This window comes from Vespula vulgaris, chromosome 13 (assembly GCF_905475345.1).
Source record: "Vespula vulgaris chromosome 13, iyVesVulg1.1, whole genome shotgun sequence".
NCBI lineage: Eukaryota > Metazoa > Arthropoda > Insecta > Hymenoptera > Vespidae > Vespula > Vespula vulgaris.
In genome coordinates, this window is record NC_066598.1 from 79,660 (window position 1) to 95,912 (window position 16,253).

General features: G+C 37.2%; 3 protein-coding genes across 20 annotated transcripts in view; 1 reads left to right on the forward strand and 2 right to left on the reverse strand.

Moving 5' to 3' along the window:
• The window catches only part of LOC127068424 (carboxypeptidase Q-like), a 2,893-nt gene extending 2,363 nt beyond the window's left edge, over nt 1-530 (reverse strand). For both annotated transcript variants that reach the window (XR_007782918.1, XM_051004630.1), the window contains exon 1: nt 129-530. The gene's annotated coding sequence lies outside the window, so the exon portion shown is untranslated. The remainder of the gene's footprint in view (nt 1-128) is intronic.
• Nucleotides 518-1,506, forward strand: LOC127068467 (E3 ubiquitin-protein ligase RNF181-like). The gene is made up of 2 exons (XM_051004723.1): nt 518-952; nt 1,018-1,506. The coding sequence occupies exons 1-2, from the start codon at nt 647-649 to the stop codon at nt 1,150-1,152; spliced, it is 441 nt and encodes a 146-aa protein (XP_050860680.1). The 5' UTR covers nt 518-646; the 3' UTR covers nt 1,153-1,506.
• The window catches only part of LOC127068422 (CUGBP Elav-like family member 4), a 520,701-nt gene continuing 505,937 nt past the window's right edge, over nt 1,490-16,253 (reverse strand). For 16 of the 17 annotated variants that reach the window (XM_051004620.1, XM_051004613.1, XM_051004618.1 and 13 more), the window contains one exon: nt 1,490-16,183. The gene's annotated coding sequence lies outside the window, so the exon portion shown is untranslated. The remainder of the gene's footprint in view (nt 16,184-16,253) is intronic. The other variant, XM_051004606.1, reaches the window with a different exon arrangement.

Sequence of the window (16,253 nt, forward strand, 5' to 3'; positions counted from 1 at the left end):
ATATATATATATATATATATATATATATATATATATATATATATATGGAAAGAAGAAAATTGAAATGAATTAGATAGAAATAGAAACGGGCGATAACGTACGACTAACGCTACATTTTATTTACGTACCTACTTCTTTGATTCTGATTAACAAGACATCGAAAGAAAGATCACTAATGAGAGACTAAACACAGCCGACTTCCACAAGAGCTCGGTGTGTACTGATTTTCTCTCGAGCAAACTGTGATTCACCGGATATACTAGATCATTGAAGCGTCAATAAATCCTCTTAAAAAAAATCTATGCAGCCCCCTTGACATCATCCGACGTATACTATTAATCGAAATATTTCATCGACATTTTAGTATCTAACGGCAAGATTCTTTAATCGATAGTTTCCCGACCGTCAATAATTTACTGATCGTCGGTAGCTTACCAACCGTTGGCATTGGTTCGAGTACTACACATTTAGTTTAGAAGATGACCACCCTTCTTTTTTTGCTATTCGAATCTGTATAGTAATCATCTATGGATCTATGTCTAGAAGCATTCACGGTCAGTAATATTGAAGATTATTGCCGAGTCATAGTCACGAAAGATATTCGAGTAAAATATACACGGTGATCGCGCTAGAGCGTTTGAATAAAATGTCGGACTACTTCGAAGAAATGGGCTGGACGCCGTTGGGCGATGGCGAGGCACCAAATCATTTGATACATATGGCGCGGTTGTTGAGAGATTCAGGTATGTGGGAATTGCTCGACCAAGATACGAAATTACCGCCACCCGCATCGAAAGAAGCACTGAATACTTTAGAAGACATCCAAATTTCTTCGAGTGAATCGAAACAGTGTCCCGTTTGTATAAAAGAATTCGAAATAGGTAATTTGGTAAAGACTTTACCTTGCCGTCACACTTTCCACAAGGATTGCATTATTCCGTGGTTAGGAAAGGTATGCAACATTACGAGAAAATGACGATTTCAAACGACGGAGTGATTTGAAACCTCTTTTTTCAGACCAACTCGTGTCCGCTCTGTAGATACGAGTTACCAACCGATGACGAAGACTACGAAATGTACAGAAAGGAAAAAAAGAGATCCGTACAGAGGAAAAAGGATCTCGAGACTTTACATGATTCTATGTTCATGTAGCGGAATGGACAAACAGGGTTACGATTAACGACATACGCGTATGTTGAACATTTAACGAGCTCGAGTAAAGACGTTTTCCAGTTTCTTACCATCGTATAATATTCCCGACCGTGACGTTATCGACGATCGGTTAATTTCATTTCACTTGAGAAAATACTTTTTTTATCGTTATCAGAGTACAATCATTGTTTTTACATCGTCATATATTTATGTATTTATTACAACGAAGGTGAAATTAAAGCTAAGGAAGGTACTATTAACTAAATATAATGATAATATTGGGATCGTGTAAGAAAGTAATTAATTGTAACTAAGATGGCCAATAAAAAGCCGATGATTATTAATAGGAAATAATGTTTATTATACAGTGTACATATTTATTAACTTCATTTATTTTATTTCTGTTATAAATTTTATATTAATAATTGTATTATGCTTTGCCGAGCGACGAATGCCTTGATCAGTGTGCGCTTAGACTATAACAATCTCCGTAAAAAGTATAGAAACTTCTGGTTTTTATTTTGTTCATTTATTCTTTTTTTTTTTTTTTTTCTTTTTAATTGTCTCTATCTCTCTTTCTCTCTTTCTCCCATTTAGTTCTCCGTTTTTAAGCCCTGGAACGCGACCATCGTATGAATCTTTACCAGCAAAGAGAATCGCCAAAATATGTCGCGCTGAAAACGGCATAATCGTTCGGCATATACAAATAAATAATAGTACTGTCGAAGTTAAAGTAAATCGGCTGGTTATTCTTTTTTTTCTTTTCTTTTCTTTTCTTTTCTTTTCTTTTCTTTTCTTTCCTTTTATTTTATTTTATTTTATTTTATTTTATTTTTTATTTCCGTCGATAATGCCATTTCCGACAAAATGGCACGTCGCCGCCGCGCCTCAAAATATTCCTTTTGAACGCGGCCTTTTCCAAAATTTTTTCATTTGCGAATACTTCACCCTAAGGTCAGTATCTCGTTTATTAATTATTTATATAATATGCGTAATAATATAAATAATGTCGTTAATATACCTATAATGATTACCGTTTCTTTAATAATAAACTATCTGAATGGTACATTTCTTCTTTCTAGTAGCCATTTCCGTAATAGCTAGATTTTTTTTCATTTTTTTTTATGTAGTCTGTATGCGAGCTCCAAGTGGGATAAGGTACGTCGTACAGAGAACTTTTTTCGGCTCGGCGTTTATTATACATAAGAAAGAACGAAAACGAAAAAGACGAACCCAAACAATGTCCGAATACGGGAACACGTCTGTGGCGCGAAAATACGAACGTCGGGGAACCTTCCTTCGTCTACCGATACGTGACAACGATTTCGTTAGACTTATCGTCCCTATATCACATCCAACGGAATCGTCTTCCTTCTCCTCGCCACCTTTATTCGAGTATACACAGAGAGAAAGTCGTACGAGTTAATGAGTTTCTTTCGATTTCACTGTCGCGGATCCACTGATTCCTCCATATTTTCAATTCTCGTAAACTTTCGCTTGGAACGAGACGATATAAACTAGCGTCAAAGTTTCGTCACGATATCGTCACGATCATCGACGAAATGCAGATTCCCACGAGGTACGTTCAAAAATTCTCTACGTTTTTATATATTTCACCGTGTCCTAGTCTTGATATAGTATAAATGTACGACGTTGATTTATGTCACCCAGACTTCTTCTTGGTGCGCGTGTCACGTGTACGTGCGTGTGTGCGCGTGTGTGCTGTGTGGTGCGTGCGTGTGTGTACGTGTGCGTACGTGTACGTATGCATGTTAATTTCAAAGTGTTTCTCTTAATGTAAATTCCTTTTCTTCGCTTTTTTTTTGCTTTATTTATACTTCAAACGTTGTAGTATGCGTTTAGCCTCCTAACGTAAGGGTTAATTATCTTTATTTTATATAATGTATTTTAGTATCTTTTTTCTTGTTTATAATAATAATCATAATCGATAACCATAATAATTGTAATAATAATAATATTAACCATCATCATCGTCGCGCATGTGTACATGATGCGTATATCTTTCTGTTCGTCCGTCCGTTTGTTGCTTCTTTGTCTGTCCTCTGTTTGTCCGTCCGTTCATTCACGTATGTGTGTGTGTGTGTGCGTGTGTGTGGGTGGGTGGGTGTATGTGCGCGTGCGCGTATGTGTGTGCGTGTGTGCGTGCGCGTTGTTTCGTGTGAGATCATAGCTCGCGATGATGCTGTTAATTCGTCATATATCGATATACATTATTAATATTATATTACATGTTCCTTATGAAAATAATAATTAAAAAATGGCATGTCTCGCGTTCGCGCTTTCTTCGTTCCCAAAATTCCGGTCCGTCGTGCAAATCGGTCCCGCCTCTCTCGCCTCTTTCCCCCGCTCTTCTACTTTGTTTTCGCTCTTGAAAAAAAATCGCCGACTAATACGTTATAACAAATCTTCATTATTTATTATTCCTTGTACCTAACGTGCACGCGAACCGGTAGAATTTGTCCTCTTTTCCGTTCGACGCACGAGACGAGCTTCCTGATTTCCTGACATTCATTAATCGATGAAATCCTCTCGTAGCATCCCCGACTCCAAAGGCAAGAAAGGAAAAAAGGTAAGTTTTCATTATTCTCGTAATAACAAACTGTTTTCGTGCACGCTGCACAGCTTAAAGGAACATACCGAAGAAGCGCACTTCGAGATCGGAAAATCGGCTTGGAAATTCCACCGGTCGTTCACGGCACGGATCGCGGAAACTTTTCCTTCTCGTCGAGGAACAACGACGATTTTTTCTTTCTCCGCGAAAAAATTGCACATTCTCTCGTGGAGGAAAGGACGGAGCGTGGAAAGATGGAACGGGAGAAGTGGGAGGTTAAGGAGGAAGATAAAAAGTAAGAAAGGAAGGCCGAAAAGTTTCCACGAAACGCGCATGCTCTCCCATCTCACGCCTCTTCTCTCCTTTTCTCCTCCTCCTTCACCTCCTTCTCCTCATTCTCCTCCTCTAACCCCCTACACCTCCCCCTTTTTCTCCTCCCAATCCTCCTTCTTCTCCTCGAATCCCACCGACATCAAACGTCTTATTTCTTTCTCGAAACACAATTTACGTACTACATCATTTAATAAGTGCGCAAATTTTATTATTTCTTTCTTTTTCTTTCTTCTAACGTGTGTGTCGTGTCGCGTGCGCGATCGTCGTTTCACGCTATCGTGCCACCCTAAAAGCTCGACACGCTGATATGCTAAAACCTCTTCCCCTCGCTTAATTGTTTTTTCTCTTTTTTTTATTTTCTTTAACGATACTACTACCATATTTTAAGTTTACTTTTGATCTGCGTTCGCGCGTTCGGTCGCTTCCTTCCCTCTCGCTCTCACTCACACGCACATCCGCTATTTCCTTCTCTCCCTCCCTCTCTCTCTCTCTCTCTCTCTCTCTCTCTCTCTCTCTCTCTCTCTATCTCTATCTCGCTCGTTCTCAACTTTTTCTCAATCATGAACGCGTATAAATGGCGACCATCGAGATATTCTCGAATCTCGCTTGATTGCGTAGTCGCGCGCACAGGGCCCTTTTATCTTTTCTTCCATTTTTGCACAAGGACGTCAACGAGTTAGAAAAATAATAATGGATAGCGATAATATGTATGCTTAGTTATACAACGAAGCGTAATAATGCTAATAACAAAAATAATCAGTCAAACAATTGCGACCGATCAATGAAATATCGCCCTGCGTTTTTCTTTCTTTTTTTTTTATCATATTTAAGGATTTTAATACTGTTGTATTTTGTTTATAATAAATAGTTACAAACATTTCTCTCTCTCTCTCTCTCTCTCTTTCTCTCTCTCTCTCTCTATCTCTTTCTCTCTTACTTTCACACTCACTCTCACTCTTTCTCGTTCTTTTGCTATTTGGTTCGAAGACCGCGCTCTCAAACACCCTTAGTGATTTCTTATTCGAATTCTTGCGCACAAAAATGACTTAATCGTTAAATCGGCCTGCAAGATCTTCCCCGAGAAAAAAGGGGCGAGGGCGAGATCTCTTCGCAAACGTCACGCTCATATCGTGAACGCTCTTCCTCTTCCTCTTCTCCATTCTATTTTTCTTCTTGTTCTGTACCTTTTTCTTTTTATTTATTTCCTTATCCTTTCTATCTCACGCGCTAATAATATGTTAGTACTTTTTCTTTAAGTAGGACATTACGTGTGCACCGGTATGTATACGTACACCCTGTGCAGATCTTTGCAGTTATTTTTTTTACTATTATAGTATTATTATGTACAAATCGTCGATCTAGTCACGAGGATCGTCCCACCGATCTGTAAGTCGGAGGAGCTGAAACAAAGCGATTCGTTTTCTATCGCAGGTAGATACGATCGTCGCTACTAGACCGTGACTAAACTCTCGCAAATGTATATATCGGTATTTGATTATACTACGCAACGCTTTCCGGCTCCCGTTAGAACACGAAGCAGCGAAAATCGGGGTGCGTTGATTACAAAACTTGACATTTTTTCTTTTTTTTTTTCTTTTCTTCTTTTTCTTTTTTTTTAATTATTGTATGCCACGCCCTAAATCAACGATAAAACAGATTTCACGATACTCTCGGTGCACATCTTTACTTTTATTCTCTCTTTCTCCTATGCGCCAAAAGGCTGCAGGATACTTTTGTATAGTGTGTGAATATACGATGTGTATGTGTGTGTGTGTGTGTGTGGGGTGTGTGCGCGCGCGTGTGCGTGTGTATACGTGTGTGCGCGCGTGTGCGTGTGTATTTCTGCATATATACGAGTGTACGTATCAACAAAATATGTACATATTTCCGTACCCCTTTTTCGCGCCTCTTGCAACGACTCACCCCACCATTCGCTTCTGCACATTTAGTATGTAAAAATATACAGGTTCGGTTATAGTCGCACGTAGGTATAAAATACCTATATGTATGTGTATGGTTTGTATGTCGTACGTGTACCTACAGCTAAAATTTCTATATCCCTAGCCTCTCGAGTAACGGGATACCAGTACGCGGCGGACTCGACGGACTAATTGGCGGCGGCCGCGGTTGCAAACTAATGATAAATGGACACAAATATGAGAACGTAGTTTTTGAAAGACGAGAATCCTCGACCCACCGATCGCGGATCAGTCATTGCGGGAATGATATAATGTGACTAGAATCTTCTATCGTTCGACTAGATTCGTGCAAAGAAGCGTACAAGCGTAGAATCAAGTATTGTATCTTAAAACAATCTTAAAATTAAACCGATTTTTATACTGGACGGTATACGCCCGAGCACTTAAAATTTTTCTCCCTGCTCAGGCAACGTCTCCCTTCAAAAGTGTTCACCGGCTCGAAATAATTAAGCAACGATCGACGAAACAAACGAATTATAACAATAAAATACAAATAAAACAGAGTGCGAAGTAACGAGCACAAAGTGTGCGTTAGCAAATAAATTTTAAGGCAATTTCTCTCCAGGCTTTCTCTCGAGTAATTTTAACGATCGTTCTTGGTAATTTTAACGCGTCGCGGTCGTGGTGTGGCGTTTCGTAGCGAAGGAACCACTTGTTAACCAACTGTTGCACTTCGAGCAGGCGCCAGAGCTACCGCATTATGATTTCCACAATCGAACTTGCTTGCGATATGCGCCAGTGAGAATCAACGAAACTATCTAAATCGTAGACATATTGCACGGAGGAGCTAATACACGTTCCTTTTCGAGAAAAGGATTTGTATCAAACGATGGGGATTGCTACGGACAAGAGGAAACACGCGCCGGCCACTTATCGAAAAAGACAGCCGCGGAGATACGGCAAGGAGGTCGAGAAAGTTTTCGTCTCTGTCTTTTCTCGATCTCTTCGTCGATCATCGTTCATCGATCATCGGTCATCTGTCATCCCATCGAGAAGACACATCGAATTAAAAAAAAAGTCGAGTTACTCGCCTTACCCGCATTTCTCGATTTTATATGTAATTTTAGAGAGACGACTTTCAATCAATTACCATTTTTTATGCAGTATTTGTAATAATATATGTATATATTATAATAATACGGTTAATTTATTTATGTTTATATACGAATATATGTACACATGTATATATATATGTATATATATGTATATATAATATGTATATATATATATGTATATATATATGTATATATATGTATATATATGTATCGATCTTAGAAGCTACGAGTTTCATAGTTAAAAATTTGTCGTTTGGCGATTAATTATTTAAAATATGTTCTGTCTGATTTAATTTAACGTTTCACAATTAATGTCATATGCGTTCTCTCTCTCTCTCTCTCTCTCTCTCTCTCTCTCTCTCTCCCTCTCTCTCTCTCTGCTTCTTTCATGCTTATAATCAGACTCTCGGTTTCTATCACACGCAAATTGCTCGACAAATACTACGTATATTATTCAATAAAAAGTTGTCAAATCTTTTGTTTTTCTTTTCTTTTTTCATTTTTTTTTGTTTTTTTTTCTTTTTCCTTTTTTTTTGTTAATACGGACCACACACGACATAATTTTTCGCCGCTCTGCATCTTGACTGTGTACGTGTGTACGTGTGTGCGCGTGTGTTTCATGCCCTCCTCGTTCAATTAACTCGAAATTAACTAGGACGTGTACAGCCTTCTAAAAGCATCGCTCCTTTCTCTAAACATTGCACATTTTCCAGCCGATGGAGGAGGGCTCATTAGCGTTTCAAACACTATATGATCTACGGGGTTCGAGCCGCGACGGTCTTCGAAATTGCACGATCGTTAGAGAGAATAAAATAAAATTTTGTCCAAAATTGTACGAGACATTCAATCAAAACCATTTTTCATCGATCAAGTAAGTTTAATAAGCTATAAAAATATCTTAGATCGTAGACTTTTATCAAGCAAGCAAGACAATAATCTCGAAGAAATGTAATCATAGAAAAGAAATTGGAACGAATGTAGAGCGTCATCGACCCCACCTTTCTACTAACGACAACGCGAGATCCTAATTCTTTCCCTCTCTCCCTCTCCCTCTCTCTCTCTCTCTCTCTCTCTCTTTCTCTCATACACACACACACACACACACACACACACACAACTTTCTTCGGAGATCTATTTCTACAAATCGAACCGCTATTCGTAACGACAAGAAGTTTGAAGTTCCGTGCACGGAAATTGACAAGTGTAACTCTGTAAAAAGTCTAAGTCTCGTGTATAGTTTTCCCTCTGAAGCGTCGTTGGTCCAAGAAGGGGTCGCGTCTTTCTTCTCGAAGGGGAAAAAGATCGATAAAAAAAATGTCGAATTGGGACGAACCATACGGTCGAAGAACATCTTTTTTACTTTCAACTGCTTTCTATCTCTCTTTCCCTTTCATTCTTCTTTTCTCGTTCGATCATTCTGTCATTCTCTCACGTAGCAGATGATTGAACTACAATATTAAACGCGCTTCTTTTTAATTGTTCTTCACTTTTAGCCAGAAGGAATAATGATTGGTCCCGGATAGTCGATCGAAGTATGGCCGGGGATTATGGCGATCTAAATTTTCATCGTTTGATTTGATTTTTTTTTTTGAAAAAGATCTCTTACGAAGCCCGGTGACGATCAGCCTTGGCTTGGGTCTTTAAACGAAACAGCGATCCTAGAGCGTATCGAACGAACGACTATGGCCAACTATCCGTAACGATTCGAAAGATTATGATCGATCGAGGAAACGTTCGCTGATGTTGATTGTAACACCTTGGATAAGGAAAATATACTCGAAGAATCTCGCTAACGAATCAAGTTCCACGAAAGGGGATATCAAAGCCAGAAAAGAAGAAAGAAAATGTAGACAATGCGAGATAAAAAAGGTAAGCAGATATAGACGGGTAGAAAAATTTATGGGAGGAAGAAGTATTTTCGACATTTCTTTAACCTTTTAAATCTTTTTTCTCTTTTTAAGAATCCAACAGGCGCGACGATCGCGCACGTTTACTAACAAATCACAAATCCGTTTGGGAATGGCCGAAGAGCGAGGAAAAAGAGAGATCGCGAGGATGAAAATTCACTCTCGATTCGCGAGTCCGTTTCTACGTTCGCTTATCGTAGCCTACGTAGGACGATGTAACACCTACAATATCTTCGATATCTGCTTACGTCGTAGGTAGCTTTAAGAGATATAGTTAGATCGGCGAGAGCCTAGTTAAAAAGTCACGCGTCTTTGATAATTCTTCGCTCATTTTGACGTGTAATTGCGTGTGCATGTGTAATTGCTGTTGTTGTGTGCCGTTGTTGTCGCGTTGTGACGTCGCGTGTGCGCGCGGCTTCTCGTTCTTCTCATCGCTGAGTCATCGATTCGAATAGTGCATATAATGTATCTTTTTGTATATGTAAATATGTATGTACGCGCGCGTATATGTATTGTACGTGTGTTCGTTTAAGTTTTCTTTACAAGTTACGCAAATAATTGCAAAAACATACCCTGTTTCCTATATATTATATCACTGACATTACGATTCGATCGGATCGCAACGTTAGCGAACGTGATTCCAATTTTCTCTTTTATATCTTTTTATACTTTTTTCTTTTTTCTCTTAATTCCACTTCAAATGGGGGGATTGTTAACGCGGTGCAGCAGTGTCGAGAGGGTCGATGGGTTTTCCTTGTTCATACCTTTGGCTTGCTCGCAAATGCAATTGCGCTGGATCGATCGTGTCAAATTGATTTTTCGAGAGCAGCGTGATATATAAGTACAAATATATATATCATCCTCCTTCTTTCTCTTCTCTTCTCCTCTCTCTCTCTCTCTCTCTCTCTCTCTCTCTCTCTTTCTCTGTCATCAGCACGGATCCCTTTTAACTTCGAAATCGCATTTTATAGCGCGTCGTCCATCATAGACATTCAGTTTAGAGCAATGCAATGGGCAAAGTATTCGGATCCCGATTTGAGATAAATCAGACGTCGAGTGAAGCGCTCATGTTTGTTCTCCCATTTTAAAATAAAAAAATAAATAAAAGTTTACAAAAGGATGGGCGCTTCCGTCGACGCTGCTAACTTCTTCGAGTTAATTTTCATGCAGGACGAAGTCGATGGACGATTCGGTACGACGTCATGCCGAAGCGTATCGAGAATACGAAGCTTTCTTCTGAAAATCATTTTTTTGTTTCTTTCCTCTCCGATCGATTCGTAAATTCCATACGCGGGCACGCCGTATATACGACGCTTCGGATTTTTCGCGAATACATCGCTTTCCCAGAAATTCGGAACATTGATTAGCGAGCAGCGAATTCGTCTCGGTTATTATATCACGTCATGTAAAAATAAATTCAAAGCTGATCTCCTCAGGGAATATCGCATTATTATGTTCATTATTTTTTTTTTCTTTTCTTTTTTCTTTATCTCTCTAATCTCGTTCTTAGAGCTAAGAATCTCTCTCTCACTCTCTCTCTTTCTTTCTCTCTCTCTCTCTCTCTCTCTCTTTCTCTCTCTCTCTCTCTTTCTTCTCCCTCTTAATAAGTCTCGATTATGACATTTAGCAAGATGCACACTACGTCGGTTGTAGCAAAAACTTTGTTGGATAAAATAGTTTATATTTTTTTCTAGTTTGTCTACAATCGTCGTTTGACCTTCGTATTTATATATTTATATATATATATGTATTTATATTTATATATATTTATTTATATTTATATATATATATATTCATATTTATAATTTATATTTATATTTATATATTTATACGGTATTTATATATTTATATGTATATACGTATAATATACGTGTACGTTTTGTATATGCGTGTATTTATATTTTGTGTTCTCCATGTTATTTATAAGAGTAGGTTGTGTTTCCTTGATATATGCTATTTTTAGTACTTGTTAAAGTTCTTTAAAAAGCTTAGATCGTAGTGATATTATCAATTGGTGCTTGCATAGAAGCATTTCTTTTTTTTTATTATTTAGTATACGTGTCTCTTCTGTGTTCCCCGCGATAGATGCTTCTTTGAATCTCTTCTCTTTATCTCCTGATCATTCTCGTATTCGTATATGTATGTGTGCGGGCAAAGATGCATCTTCGAAGAAATTGCTTATCCTCCGAGTTGCCTACTTTCTACGGCTTCTATCAAATGGCTGGTTCATCATAAATAATCTTCCTCGCAAGCTCGTAATGACAAACATTCGAGAGAAAAGTGATAACTCCAAGCCACACTCTTCTTTAAATGATATTCTATGGTATCGCGCGAAAAGAGATTAGCCTCTGCAAAAAAATAAAGAATGATCCTAAGAAGAAAAAAATTAAGGGGAAATGAAGAAAAAGATGTTGGAAAATAAAAGAAACTCGCGAATTCGTTCACCGATGCCTTTAACTCTCTTATAAAGGATGTTCCCTCACAGTTTCTTCTTTTGCGCCTTAACAACGCAAATCGCGTGGAAAATCTGTCCGATCGGATTCTCAATCCGCTTATCTCTATCTTATATTATCGTATCGTTTCTATCGACTTCGTACATCCATTGTACGCAACGAATTAAAGAGCCTCACATACGTAATACGCGCCTGTGCATTTACTTTATATAGGTATGTATAAATACTATATGCATTAAACATAGACAGTGCATGCAGCCAGAGAAGCAAATAACATCCGTGAGAAATGAAACGTTCGTTGAATGTGCCAAGCACCGGCTGCGCGTAATGCATCATCAGTGTAAAGATAGTTAGGCACGTGCGCGATACGCCCGTACACGCTTCCCGATTACATCTTTACTCGGTGGTACCTGTTTGCCAGTGTTAGTGTTATATATATATCGAGGCCCTTATTACCGAGCCCTGTGTCTCTCACGCTCGCATTGATTCGCTATTCCGTTCACGGTATGTAATTATTGAAGCTGTGGATCGGCAAACGTGGGTTAAACTACGTTGGAACTCGATATATTGCGTGTTAATCAAATTTCATTTCAAAATGAAACGTCATATTTGAAAAATGATAAGTGAACTTGAGTGGTAATAAAAAATTAAGAATGAATCTTAAATGTCCATTGGCGAACGAAGCCGGTCATGTACACGAGACTTATCGATTCGACGTACAAAGTATGGTTGAGAATTCAAATCAAGATCCTTTATATAATAACAGTCTTTGCTGTTCTGCTCTGCCTCTTCCAAATCATCGTCCTTCCTACGAACGCGATCCCCGATCGACCACGCCCCATTGAGATCGGAAATATTTTTATTTATAAAGGTAATTTTCTAAAAATGACAAGAATATATGTTGTGTATGTTTACGCTGCTGTATAGTATATAAGTTTATGTGTATATGTATTATAAATTATTAGTTTATTATTATTATTATTATTATTATTATTATTATTATTATTATTCATTTATTTGTTATTATAATACTAATCAGTTTATTATTAGTAATTATTATTATTAGTTATTATTATTATTTGTTTATTATTATTATTATTATTATTATTATTATTATTATTATTATTATTATTATTATTATTATATATTAGTATTAATATATATTATATTATCATCGTCATAATTATTACCATTATTATTATTCTTATTATTTTTATGTCGTTTCATACCATTATCCGTCGATAACTATATATGTAGCCTCCGAACTCTCGTTGAAGAAGGGAAATTCAAAACGTACTCTTTAAAATCGTACACGCGCGTCTCATCACGTTGTATTTCACTTCATGTCTGTTATGTATGAGCCGTGTACATACGTACATACGTATATATGTAGCTACGTTTTAATCACTCTATCCTTTATCTTCCATTTTATGCCCTGTACGTGTGCCACGAATATAGTGTGAGCAATGAATTCGTGAACGGACTGTAAAAGCGAGGAGAAGGGTCGTCCGTCCAAACCCCTCTAAAAAGTAAAATACAAATTGAAAGATAAATACTATATATATACATATATACATATATGTATGTGTATATATATACATATATATATATATATACACACACACACATATATATATATGTATTTATGTAGTATGCATATATGTATATAATATTACTGTAATATATATAATATACGTTATATGTGCGCATAATTTATATTATATATATTACATAGTAGCGCTCTAAACAGCGCACGTGACTAGTTTCTTTTGTTTTTACGTCTCACTAAACGTACCGTCACCCTTTCGTATCCCGCGAAGCTAATAATTTGTTGCATTTTATCTTTCTCTCTTTCTCTCTCTCTCACTCTCTCTTATCTGCTTTACATTGCGGATCTGTTACGTTCTCATTGGCTAAAACTATAATAATAATAATAATTTACTAAGTCTCTAGTTTTCTTTCGATTAATATATACATACATATATATATATAGATATATATATATAGTATATATATATATATTATATATCTCTCATATATTTATATTATTTTTAATTATATATTTATATACTTTTTCTCAAATAATGAATATTTATATATCTATACCCATATACGCATATATGTATATATAGATACATAGATATACATAATAGTTGGTACTTTAGTTGATTATTTCCGCTAGATCAAAGTTCTCCTCTCCATTTTGTCGCTCCGCTTGACCGTCATTTTATGTATCCTATCGTCTAAAAAATTAGCCTAAGTATTTGGTTTAACTCCCGCACCTTTTTCTATTTCCCGCTAATCGATCGATCGCAGGATCCGACCGGGCATCGCTCGCAAAATGTCCTAATCTTTTTTACACATCGCTCTCTTATCTTTGGTCTTTTATTTCTTTTAGAACGACGATCGAAGAAAAAATGGGCTAGCTTAGCTTTGCTATATATATGAAGTTCTTCAATTCTAAAGATCGCAACAAACAATATAACGAGCTACGATAGATATACGTTTTTCTCGTGTTCCCAGCGCGTGAATTGACGTGTCTTCAAAGGACCGAGGAGTAGCTCGGATTCTGGCAGGATAAAAGTTTTGCACGCTCCGCCATTCTCTGTTCCTTCCTATCTTTTTTTGTGATTGTACTATATGTCATCATCGATAGATATAACGACGAAGAAGAATGGCAAAGCGTGCTGGTAATCCATGATACTTCAAAATCTCAACCCTTGATCGTTTCTCCACTCGTAGTGCGAGCGACTAGAAGTGTTGACTAGTATAATAATAGTAATAGTAATAATAGTACTAGCAGTAGTAGTAGCAGTAGTAGTAGTAGTAGTAGTAGTAGTAGTAGTAGTAGTAGTAGTAATAGTAGTAGTAGTAGTAGTGATGGTGGTGATGATGGTGGTAACAGTAGTAGTAGTAGTAGTAGTAGTAGTAGTAGTAGTAGTAGTAGTAGTAGTAGTAGTAGTAGTAGTAGCAGTAGCAGTAGTAACAGAAGTAGTGTAGTAGTAGCAACAGTAGTAATAATAGTCGTAGTTTAGTAGTAGTCGTAATAGTAGTAGTAGTTGTCGTAGTAGTAGTTGTCATAGTAGTAGTATTAATAATAGTAATAGCGTGAGTCAGGAAAATAGAAAAAAAAAAGGATTAGTTTTTGAATCAACAAAGGACGATGATAATCCATGCCCTTCTCTCGAGTACGATACGATCTTGTGAAAATTTCCCTCCGTACAAAGAAAACGCCGATTCCATTGCTCGTTTTTTCCTTCTGTGTCTTTCTTTTTCTTTGGTTTCTTTTTTTTTTGTATGTTCGGTATAATCACAGCCTAGTTGACATTTCTCGGGCGATGCAGTATGCGGTCGATCGAACGTAAAATGATTTTACTTTTTCCTTATCTCGACGCTGAAAAAGGAACCCTTGGGATATATGCCTGTGAAAATCCGTAGAAACTTCTCTGTGTGTGTTTCTGTGTACGTGTGTGGATTATACATATACATATATGTATATACATACATACATACATACATACATACATGTACATATACATATGTATACGTAATGATAATGATAATAATAATAGTACTAATAATAATAATAATAGTAATAGTTATAAAAATAACAGTAAAAATAATAATAATATGTATATGTATATACTTTCGGCCGGAAACTCGCTCGCGACTTGATAAGAATAATAAGAATAATGATAACGCGATAATGATAATAAGTTAATAAGGATAATCGTAATCGATACATGCTACACAGGGACAACGAAGGGCCGTGAGTCCTAGGAAGCCTAGAAAGTTCTCTATTTCTTCTTTTGACGCACGGCACTGACGTTCTCTCTCTAGTTGCAGTGTATATAAAATCTACGGCGCGCAAAACGATGCGCGTTAAAATTCTTATAGATGTGTATATATGTGTATATATATATTGTATATATATATATATATATATATGTATACACATATATCAATATTATATGTAAGAGAGAGACACTTGGATGAACTCGCAGGATTTCGGATCTTGACGCTGAGCCCAAGTTCGTCGAGCTTCTTTGGCTTTTTCTTGCTTTTTCTTTTTCTTCTTTCTTCTTGTTCCTCCTTCTTCTCTCGTCTTTTTAAAATTATTTTCTCATTCTTTAAAATTCCCTGAACAGGTACAACAACGGCGAAGACTCGAACGATCGAATCTCTTGCGAAACGATAGAAAAGGAGTGGGAGTTTAGATCGAAGGGAGGGGATAATGAGGAGATTCAAAAAAATATCCGACAGAATTGCAAGAAAGAAACGGGATGACGAGTAGAATGATCGTGTTCGACCAAAGATCCTTTCTTCCAAACGTCAAACGTCAAACGTCAAACGTCAAACGTCAAACGTCAGCGAAGAGAGATGCGCTCCAACTTTCTCGCGCCACGGCGTCGTTGCATTCGGCGAACGTTTAGCCGGTATAACATTTTTTGCTCCTTCAGTCTCCTCGAATTTGGGTTTAGCGCAAAAAAAAAAGAAAAATAATAGAGAACATCCGAATCGAGCTCCTTTGGATCTCCTTCGTCTTCGTCGAGGCAACTTTTTAGCGAGCGACGAAGCTGCGTCTCTATCTCGATTTCTAGATACTATCCTCTATGAAATTAACTAGCTAGTATACTAGGTTATTACGATGGAGAGGAGCGTTGCAGCGGTGATTCAAACTCGTCACTCCTGATCGTCGAGCTTCCAAAGGGCTTGCATTCTCGTACGACATCTGTAAACGAACGGAGGAATATCTGTGTCTCTCTTTTTGGCGACTAGAAACAGTGAAGAATTTATCAAAG